At 46.4% G+C, this 11,092-nt stretch overlaps 1 protein-coding gene across 2 annotated transcripts; it reads left to right on the forward strand.

The window, feature by feature from the left end:
* Positions 1-4,894: 4,894 nt before the first annotated feature.
* On the forward strand, positions 4,895-10,707 carry kcnj12a (potassium inwardly rectifying channel subfamily J member 12a). 2 transcript variants are annotated; one of them, XM_063221240.1, is made up of 4 exons: positions 4,895-5,311; positions 8,844-8,922; positions 9,845-10,573; positions 10,607-10,707. In XM_063221240.1, exons 1-4 carry the CDS (start codon positions 4,919-4,921, stop codon positions 10,705-10,707), a joined length of 1,302 nt encoding a protein of 433 aa, XP_063077310.1. In that variant the 5' UTR covers positions 4,895-4,918. The 2 variants fall into 2 exon arrangements, with proteins under 2 accessions (XP_063077310.1, XP_063077309.1); XM_063221239.1 differs by having other exon boundaries at positions 9,845-10,707.
* Positions 10,708-11,092: the final 385 nt, after the last annotated feature.

Here is an 11,092-nt window from a genome sequence, read left to right on the forward strand (position 1 = left end):
ACTGTTTGTAGTTGAACTTGGAATATTATGCTAATGAGCTGTGGTGTGTCTCTTTGAGAACCGCCGCAGCCAATTGAAATGTTGGAATGCTTGCGTTCTGCTTTAACGGCCATTCTCTGTCGCTTTTGTCACTCGTGACGCTCTTGCTATGAAGTCCAGTACCTTTTGTCTCTTCTGGTGTGTTTGCATGGTAATGTGTACGAGTTTTTAAAACTCTGACTTGTCAGACTGATGGTCGACTGGAAACCTTCCCCAGAGAAGCAAAATCAGACCATTCGTGAATTACAAAGTGATGGTGAATGTTTTGGCCTGTCAGGCTACCAGTCCGAAGCAGGGCCTGGAAAAAGAAGTTGCAACACTGAAAAGAAGTTGCTTAACCTCTGACACTGGCCGCTAAAACCCTTGTTGTTGACCTTGTTGCCTGGTAGTTTAAATATTTGATTGTAGACACACAGTCAGTCTCAAGCAGTCTTATCTTGACACCGGAGTGTGTTGTTTCTTCCTTTAAATGTTGTTGACAGCCTTTTAGCATTGTGCCCTTTCATATAGTGAATTCACAATATCTCTCTCTCTCTCTCTCTCTCTCTCTCTCTCTCTCTCTCTCTCTCTCTCTCTCTCTCTCTCTCTCTCTCTCTCTCTCTCTCTCTCTCGGTACACACACAGTAAAAAAAATAAATTTTACTCTCAGGGAGTAGTCTAGGACCAAATACACCTCAGAATATCTTCTCTCTAACTGTATGGACAAACAGCAGTTATTGAAGACCTGGAAAGCAGCGGAAGTAATTGACTTTGTATGGAAAAGCAAGCGGCAGAAGCAGCATAAGCGTTAAAAGAGAAGTTGAACCTCAGCGAAAAATATGTAATGAGCTCGGTGGGTGCAACTGTCAATAGAATGTTAACATTTTTCTAAACGCAAGCTTGGGTAAGTTGGTCTCAGGTTGAATCGCTTGCCGCATTCATTGCCAATGATCAGTGCTTTCCAGGCAGGACTCTGCAGCGTTTTAGCTCTTTCAACGCCTGCTGTCTGCCCCTTATAGTATGTGTTGAGTTAACATGGCAAATTTTACAGTGCATGTTCGTGGCCTCAGGAGGGTATAGCAGTAGGGTTGACTGGTTGTTGTTGTGATTAATAATGTGGCAGTTGAGTTCCATGCGAAGGAGGTCAGACAAATGGTGAGATGAGAGCCATGGCACATGTCATAGTTTTTAGGGCAGGCCTGTAACCCCTAACACACACACTCATGCACATGGGAGCACACACACACACGAACACACAAGAACACACAGACACACAGCACAGATCCACGCACACATGCACACACACACATGCACACGCACGCACGTACACACACACACCCACACACATCCAGAATCACACACACAGTCATACAACTGCACATGTGCATGCGAACATCCATGCAAGCACAAGCACGCGCACGTGCACACACACACAGCATGACGTGGACATTACGGTGGTGGTTCTTTTTTCATCTTTTCCCATCCCTTTTTTGTTTCCATTGGTCTTTTTTAGACTTTTCCCTCCCTCAGAGCTTCCTCCTCCTCCTCCTACTCCTCTTCTTCTTCTTCCTCCTCCTCTTCTTCCTCCTCCTCCTCCTCCTCTTCTTCCTCCTCCTCTTCCTCCTCCTCCTCTTCCCCTTTCTCCCCCTCTTCCTCCTCTTCTTCCTCCTCCTCTTCCTCTTTATCCCCTCCTCTCCCTCCACCAATCTATCTTCCCCCTATTCCTCCCCCCCTCTCCCTCCACCAATCTACCCTCGACCCTCTCCTCTCCCTCTGGGCCCTCTGATGTACTCCTAGTTCATGAGAGCCGGCTGCCTTTTCCCAGCACTGATGACATAGACACTAGGTGTTCTCAATCATGACATGGCAGGCAGACAGGCAGGCAGGCAGGGAGACAGACAGGCAGGCTGGCAGGCAGGCAGACAGACAGACAGGCAGGCAGATGGGCAGACAGATACACATGTAGGCAGGCAGACGGGTAGCAGGCAGGCAGGCAGACGAGCAGGGATGCATGCAGGCAGATAGTCAGGCAGACAGACAAGCAGACATGGTTAGAGTAGTGAGTTATTGTCACTATATAAATATAATGAAATTATGTTCGGAAGCAACCCACAGATGCCCACAAAATTAAAGATATATTAACAGCATAACGAATAATAAGAAAATAAATAAATTAAGCTATAAAATATACAATCAAGTATTCACATGTCCACACGCACACACATACACACACACACACACACCAATTGCACCAGATTTTATGGTAAAGTCCATATGCATCTCACAGAACAGAGAGTCCTGAAGTATTGAGGGGAGACAGGTGATGTATTGAGTTCAAAAGTCTGATGGCAGTAGGATAGAAATTGTCCTTCATTCTCGTAGTGTGGGCACGCAGAGTCCTAAAGCGCCTGCCAGATGGTAGCATGGTGAAGAGCCTGTGACCAGGGTGTGTGTGATCTTTAAGGATGTTTAATGCTCTGTTTGTGCAGCGTGTATGGTGGATCTCCTCAAGTGTGGGTAGTTGGCAACCAATGATTCTCTCTGCTGTTTTAATAATGCGCTGTAGCATCTTCTTGTTGTAGTGTGTGCAGCTGGTGTACCAAGATGTAATGCTGTAATCATTGATTCAATCGTAGACCTGTAGAAATTAGTGAGCAGATCTCGTAGTAGCTGGGCCTTTCCGCAAGAAATATAGCCTTTGGGATCCCTTTTTAGCTATTGCAGAGGTGTTGGAGATCCATGACAGGTCCTGGCTAATGTGCACGCCCAGGAATCTGAAACTCTGCAAGGCAGGTACATGGGCAGACATATGAATATGGACACACACAGCATTCGACACACTGCATTTTATGAAGCTTGTCCTGTTACTGCAATGAACAACAATCTTTGACCTGTATTGCCATGAACACTCTTTGAGACCCTCTGCACCAAGTATGGATATGAACATGTGTGTGGGATGGGAGTGTGGACTTGAAGGTCTTTATATGAACACGTGGTGTCAGAAGGGAGTGTGTGGCCTTCATGGTCTTCATACGTGTGTGTGTGTGTGCCTGTATGTGAGTGTGACGGGTGTGTAGTGTACTGTACGGGTGTGTAGTGTATGGGTGTGTTTGCCTGCCACCCGATAGCCGTTACACTCTTGTTTTGTTCCTCCGCTCTGTAGAAGCCAGTGAGTCCATCATCAATTATGCAGCCAGTCTCCCCAAACAACAAGACCAGGAGATTTAACACGCCCAGCCATGCACCTTGCGAGCACACACATGCAGGCACAGCACACACACAAATGCACATACTTGTACAGTATGCAGTAAATAAAATCGAATATCCCAAATTGAATTGTTTTTTGCAACAGTGTCTTCTCTTTTCTCATGACCTGATTGATGCCTTTTTGAAAACACACGGAAAAGACTTCCTTCTGAGATCCTTCAGTGCTAGCAGGTGGAGAATGTTGATCAATGAAATCACTCATGCTTGCCTAATGGCCTGTCTCAAGATGTCTGGTCTAATGGTGATGGGCAGCCTGGATGCAGAAGCTACAATCCAGTGCCACATTAAAAAAAAACCTGGTTTCACCTGTCCAAATTGGTAAAAGACATTTTTTTGGAGTAACGGCATTGTGGCCATAAATGAATTGCTAATTGGTGGTTGATATGCTGCAATAAATATGCTCCTTAGATAGTCCGCCAGAACAAACAAACAAAGAAAAGTCCATACAACAGTGGCACTGGCTGCCGTTGCGCCGCCTTGACGTGTGCTACTGCTGAAACGTCACTGACAGAAATATTTAGGGCGAATGGGCAGGTAAAACCAGGTCTTCTGGAACATGTGGCACTGGATTTAAGCTTCTGAGTCCAGGTTCTCCATCACTGCTTAATGGGTATTTCAAATATCCTAACTCCCATCCTCCACTTGCCTGCTTGTGGTCTCGTGATGATGACAGACATTACATTACATTGCATTTGGCAGACGCTTTATAACCAAAGCGACTTTCAAAAGAGGGCATAATCATAGCCAACATTAATACATATACAAAGTGCAAAGGAAATGCATAGGAACAACAAGTGCAGATGCAAGGAAAGGTTAGTTAGGTTTTTTTGGTTCTTTTAAGTAGGGTAGAGGAGTATCTCCCAAAAGTGAAATTCTAATGTAATTTTTATCATTTGCAATCGGGATGGTGAATGAAGAATAGTCCCAAAAGTTGTTGTGGCTAAGCTGACAGCGTAAAAACTCAATGGTTTTCTCCACGGAGGCAGAATGTCAGTGAAACACGAGGCCACAAGCACAGGCCGCATATAGGATCTTTAGAACCCATTGCCTTGTCTCAAAATATCTGGTCTAATGGTGGTCTTGGTCTCTCCACAGGATCCCGGCACAGACAACATCCACCCCCCACCCCCGCCCCCCCACTCCTCTTCTGAGAGCCCCCCTTCCTCCACACGGAGCTGGCATGGAGGAGTGAAGATGGTGGTGGTGTGGGGGGTTCACAGCAGCATCATACCACCCTGACAGCATCAAAAGCAGCTGCTCCTCAACTCAAACACAGAGGGAATGTGAACTCTGAGAGAGAGAGAGAGAGAGAGTGAAACAAGACAAAAGACAAACAAGACAAGATAAAACTAAAAAGGGAAAAAAACTGAGTGACTGACATTCCTTTGTGTTGGTGACTTTTTCGCGAAGAAAGAGACTGCTGTTTGAGGTGACAGTGAAAATAGCTGGAGAGCCTGAGAGCTTCACTGAGAGATTAAAAGAGATCATCACTGTGAGTGCTTGAGAGAGAGAGAGAGAAATAGAGAGAGAAAGAGAGAGAGAGAGAGAGAGAGAGAGAGAGAGAGAGAGAGAGAGAGAGAGAGAAAGAGAGAGAGAGAGAAAGGAAGAATAAAGAAAACAAAGAGACTTCAGAATGAGTGTGGGGCATATCAGCCGCTACAGCATCGTGTCGTCGGAGGAGGACGGCCTACGCCTGACCACCATGCACGGCGGCGGGCTGGGCGGCATGAACGGCTTCGGCAACGGCAAGATCCACACGCGGCGGAAAAGCCGCAACCGCTTCGTGAAGAAGAACGGCCAGTGCAACGTGCAGTTCACCAACATGGACGACAAGGGCCAGCGCTACCTGGCCGACATCTTCACCACCTGCGTGGACATCCGGTGGCGCTACATGCTGGTGGTTTTCACGCTGGTGTTCGTGGTGAGCTGGCTGGCGTTCGGATTGGCCTTCTGGGCCATCGCGCTCTTCCACGGTGATCTGGACAACCCGGCGGGAGACGACAACTTCACGCCGTGTGTGCTGCAGGTATTACGCGGCTCAACCTATCGTCACCATACATGCGTAATTAACCCATTCATGCCTAAAACACCTGCAAAAACGGGTGGTGAATGCGCAGCCTAAGCCATTTTTTATAAACATCTAAATATCTGAAACGCATAAAAACAAGAAATCAATTTTATTTAAAAGCTAAGCCCGTCCTCTTCGCTTAGAACATGTTCATTCAGCTTTAACATAACAACATTTTTAATATAAAATCTGAAATCTCATGAATGTTGCGTCATGCAGCTCCAGGGGCAAGGCTGCTACTGTACGCAACATCCAGTATCAATGGGTTAAGCCGTGACCAGATTGGCAATGACCGAGTCGTAGTGCATTACTAAAGTCCCTGTGCTATGCCATAGTAGAGTAGCACTATGGCAATTAACCTTTAATTGACAATTACAGTGTGCCTCAGATGGTACGGCGTGCATTAAGGGGCTACAGTACGTGTGGTGTAATAACTTCACAGTGGGTATGTGAGATGCTACTGTTGTTTTACCTGTAGTGTGGCCCCAAGGAAAGGTTAGCATTAGCTAATTTAACATTATTTAGCATTTAGCATTTACTCATGCGGAGCGGCTTGCCCCAGCCATGGCTTCTTGCCGGTCACCACAAGCAACGCATTTTTCATTCCAATTATTTATTTATTTTACATTTCTGAAAATATGGGCCCACAAGGGTGTGGGGCCCACCGTGAAATGCCCACTATACCAGATGGCCAGTCCAGTCCTGGTTCCAGGCACGTGCACAGCATAGTTGCCCACGGTGCCCGAGCAACGGCCCTTTTGCCCACATTGGCTGATATTGCCCTTCCAAGGGAGGGGAAAATAATTTGGCAATTATAATTTCATATTTCAATATCATTTGATTTCTTTATAATTCATATTTTTTTAAGTTTTGTACAATAAAGACTTAAGTCAGTCATACAAATTCATCAGACCCGTCGAGAATGGGCACGAGCGATGTGAGGTAGTTCTAGGCCTACGCAACAACTCCGGTGGGGAGGGAGAAGGCACGCGACAGGCGCTTGAGCGTCTATAGCCTAAGAGACATGGAAGAGTTTGAAGATGCCTGGGTGTCGGCTAGCCCTACACACAGTTTACATATTAGGGTACAAAATATGCTCACAATCAACCTCTCTATTACAATGTTGAGTTTAGAACTTTTAGTTATCATACACCCAGCCAGCGCCACGTTTAGGTAGCAAAAAAACCCGACAGCCAGCTGTAGATATGCCTCGGAAAAATAGGCTAAGATTTCATGTTTCAACTGATTTGCTTTGCAATTCGTATTTTTGATTGAAGCTTCCTAAATTAAGTTTTCAAATTCAGATTCACCTGCACCTCGAGAGATAGGCAAAGGGAGGGGCAGCATGAGCGTTGCGGGGGGCACGCGCAGCTCTACATGGGAGGGAGGGGGGAGCAAGCACGCATGCGACCAGGGCAGAGACGCAAAATATGTCGAAGATATCGTGGGAGTAGAGCGACTGTCCTGGCGGCCTGAGGTGAGCTGGAAACATAGCAGACTACACCGTATTACACTACATGATCACAATTAATGCCTCTTAAAGCCGATTTCGAGTTTAGGACGTTTAGTGATCCTAAATAATCTGACAGCCGATGTGCCACGTTCAGATATTGGGGAAAAACGACAGCCAGCTAGCTTGCAGTCATTGTCAACGTTTTACATGGCTCAGGTTGTTTTGTGGAAGGCTAACCCAACTAAGAAACATGCAGATGACATGTCGTTTTATCAAGCAAGAGAGAACTTAAGGGGGTAGGCTAGCTAAAGGAAGCACATCTCTGCAGAGTTGGCTGCGAAAAAAAATGAACAGGTGCAGGTGAGGCAGAGAATCTTTTTCAGGATTGTAGAGGTTTGATCTTGGTGAGACCGCTAGGAAAGTGCTTTTTCTTACGCTGATATATTCTCCGACCGAAATATACTGTTTCCACTGTCAATGTCCATGTAATTGAAATAAATCCACTCCACATGATAACTGACGTTTACTGTTCTTCTCAAGACATAGGCCTACGAAATGTGCATGAACTAACTAAAATATCTGTAATGAAAATAAAAGGTTATAAAGTCTGCGAGAAGCTCGGAGCTTCAGAGCAACAGATAAGAACTGGTCGCTCCCACGCCACGGTTCTTTGCGATCTGAAATGAAAGCCGGCTCGTCGATTCTTAAAGCGACAGTACACATTTTTTAATATAGGCTACAAAAGACCCAACAAATGACCTAAACCTGTGAATTCTTATTGTTTTAGCTTTCCTATATAATATTCATCATTTTAATCATGGAATATGCCTATTAATGAAATTTCAAATTCAAATGAAATGATCTTTTTAACCATTTTTAAACTATTTCTATTTATTATAACTTAAAGTCTACTTTGGCTGCTACAAGGATTATAAAGATGACAGTGGGTTAATTGATTAAGCATCCTCATATTTAGCCTATTAATTTACTCATCATTTCATTTCATTTAAGATGAGGATGACTCTGAGCCACAGACCTCTGCACATAGGGCAGGTAGGCATAAGACTGATCATCTCTGTGACTGATAAGTTACAGGTTTAAAAACTATCAAGGCTTTTTCTCATAATTTCATTTAATTTAGGGGCAGCCACATACCACACATGAGGAAATGTGGATCAGGAGACATTTAGGGCAGGTGGGCATAAGGCTGATCATCTCTGATATGATTAATAGGTAGGCCTATGTTTAAAAACTAGCATGTTATATCATATGGTACGCATTCAAGATACTATACAATAAAATAATATTAATAATTATGACAATAATATACTACTTCTACTACTACTACTAAAAATAATAATACCCATGATGCAGTTTCTTAAAAATTTCTGATGGCCGCTCATTGTTGATGGTTTTTTTTTTTGGGGGGGGCGGGGGTGGTTGCCCTTTCTTCAGGTTAGAGCAACTGCCCTTTGAAATTCCTGTGCACGTCCCTGCCTGGTTCATTCAGACGAATAGAAGTAGGTCCAATTCTTCCGTGACCACGGTCTTCCCCCAGAACTCTTTCCCAGGTTTAGTCTATAGGAGGTCACATAGGCCTTTCACTCACAGGCTCTCACCATGTGACTTCAGACGTGACCATCGACATCCATTGTTCTCATCCACCTGTGCTTACACTCTCAGAAATAAAGGTACAGAACTCCTCGCTGTGGCAGTACCCTCAAGTGGAGTAACATTGTGTCGCTTGGGTGGTACCTCAAAAAAGAGGTGACAGATGCACATTGGTCGACATTGCAAGAAACGCACCTCTTTTTTGGGGTATCAATTAAGCGACACAATGGTACTCCCCTTGAAGGTACTGCCACAGCCATGAGTTCTGAACTTTTATTTCTGAGAGTGTACTGTATATGGACGATCTCAGACCAAACCAATGCTTTTCCCCTCACCTGGGGCGGAATGAGATGAGCCATGTGGTTGTGTTGTGTCTTATATAAATGTACTACTGACCTCTCCCTGACCTCTCCCTTCGTAACACAGGTCAACGGCTTTGTGGCGGCGTTCCTCTTCTCCATTGAGACCCAGACCTCCATTGGCTATGGCTTCCGCTGCGTGACGGGTATGTATGTATGTATGTATGTACAGCAGGCCTCACCAACGTGTGCCTGCAGATGCCAGGTAGCCCTTCAGGACCTTCTGATGTAGAGTAGAGTAGAGTAGAGTAGAGTAACTTCATTGATCCCCAGGGGGAAATTCAGGTATCCAGTAGCTTACATAAATACACAAATACACAAAAGCCCACATGGACATTTCAAGACAAAAATAAACACAGGAATAGTCATCAGGGTGGGGAAAATAAAATAAAATAATAGAGATAATAAATGTAGAAAGGTAATTGTGCAAAAAGACATTCTGTGAGTTGGGATAGACCCATGCAGAAAAACATACTCTGTCAGTTAAGGTAGACAACAAGTGTTGATGGATACATATATGATATAGTATAGTATGTAGCAGTAGGCAGTGTACAGAGTATGATAGGGGTTGAACATTCTTACAATGTCACAGTAAAGTACAGGTAAGTGTATTAGGCAAGCACACACACACACACACACACACACACACACACACACACACACACACACACACACACACACACACACACACACACACACACACACACACACACATGTGCCTACCAAGGATGTTTGTAAACAGTGCCGACTACAAGATTTTAGTCACAGTTCATGTTTTTCGTTATTTGAATATAAGATTATTTCTTTATAACCTATAAGCAAATTATCACTCAATCATAGTGTGATTTGGGAATGATGTCAAGACATGTAGAGGATTTTGGACATGTAGAGGATCAAACAAGTAGACCTTGGTAGCCTAGAAGTAGCCCTCAACAGCCCTCAGACCCAGAAAGGTTTGGGACCCCTTATGTACAGTATGTAAGAATGCTGCCATATTCCCATGCTTCCTACCATTTAAGGACCACAATGGAAATAAGGCTTAGGGCTTTTTGTGTCTATCTTTCACAGAGGAGTGTCCCGTGGCCGTCTTCATGGTAGTGTTCCAGAGCATCGTGGGCAGCATCATCGACTGCTTCATGATCGGCGCCATCATGGCCAAGATGGCGCGGCCCAAGAAGCGAGCCCAGACACTGCTATTCTCGCACAACGCCGTCATAGCCATGCGCGACGGCAAGCTGTGCCTCATGTGGCGCGTGGGCAACCTGCGCAAGAGCCACATCGTGGAGGCACACGTGCGGGCGCAGCTCATCAAGCCGCGCGTCACAGAGGAGGGTGAGTACATCCCCCTCGACCAGCTGGACATCAACGTGGGCTTCGACAAGGGCCTGGACCGCATCTTCCTGGTGTCGCCGCTCACCATCCTGCACGAGATCGACGAGACCAGCCCGCTCTACGGCATCGCCCAGCAGGACCTGGAGACGGCCGACTTCGAGATCGTGGTGATCCTGGAGGGCATGGTGGAGGCCACGGCCATGACGGCGCAGGCGCGCAGCTCCTACCTGGCCAGCGAGATCCTGTGGGGCCACCGCTTCGAGCCCGTGCTCTTCGAGGAGAAGAACCTCTACAAGGTGGACTACTCGCACTTCCACAAGACCTACGATGTGCCCAGCACGCCTCGCTGCAGCGCCAAGGACATGGCGGAGAGCAAGTTCCTGCAGGTGCCGGCCAACGCCAACGCCTTCTGCTACGAGAACGAGCTGGCCTTCCTTAGTCGGGAGGAAGAGGAGGACGAGGCGGGTGGCGGTGGTGGTGGCGGTGGTGGGGCTGGAGAGCGCGCACTGCCGCCCAACCTAAGTCCCGACCGAACCAGCCGCTTGCAGACGCCGCGGCCTCATGAACAGAGATCGTACCGCCGTGAGTCGGAGATATGACCGCTGTTGTAACCCTCAATCCACCGCAAGTTGGAGATATGAACTATGGCTGTAACAACCACCATCCGCCGCCAGTTGGAAATATGACCGCTGCAACCCCCACACAGACGCAAAGTAACGCAAAGTCACGCAAAGTAATCCATCCAGCCAGAGCCTGTCTGTGTCTGTGTTTGTCCCCCAGAGTTGTAAACATCGAAACTCAAAATGCAGAACAATGCAAAGTGCCATAGAGCTAAGATGGGAACAGACAGGCTGTGAGCCAATGCTCCACTGCTGAGGTGATGAGCTGGGAGAGAGTTTCAGAGGAAGCAGAGAGAGTATGGGGCAGGGTAAGGAAGGGCTGGACTGGCCATCTGGCATAGAGGGCATTTCCCGGTGGGTACCG

The sequence above is a fragment of the Engraulis encrasicolus genome, chromosome 17 (assembly GCF_034702125.1).
Source record: "Engraulis encrasicolus isolate BLACKSEA-1 chromosome 17, IST_EnEncr_1.0, whole genome shotgun sequence".
In the NCBI taxonomy this organism is placed as follows: domain Eukaryota; kingdom Metazoa; phylum Chordata; class Actinopteri; order Clupeiformes; family Engraulidae; genus Engraulis; species Engraulis encrasicolus.

Bases quoted from the DNA above. Each gene is read 5' to 3' on its own strand.
- kcnj12a (XM_063221239.1), top strand. From the start codon at position 4,919: ATGAGTGTGGGGCATATCAGCCGCTACAGCATCGTGTCGTCGGAGGAG. The intron at 5,312-8,843 runs GTATTACGCGGC...TTCGTAACACAG, and splicing joins TCACGCCGTGTGTGCTGCAG to GTCAACGGCTTTGTGGCGGC. The intron at 8,923-9,844 runs GTATGTATGTAT...TATCTTTCACAG, and splicing joins TGGCTTCCGCTGCGTGACGG to AGGAGTGTCCCGTGGCCGTC.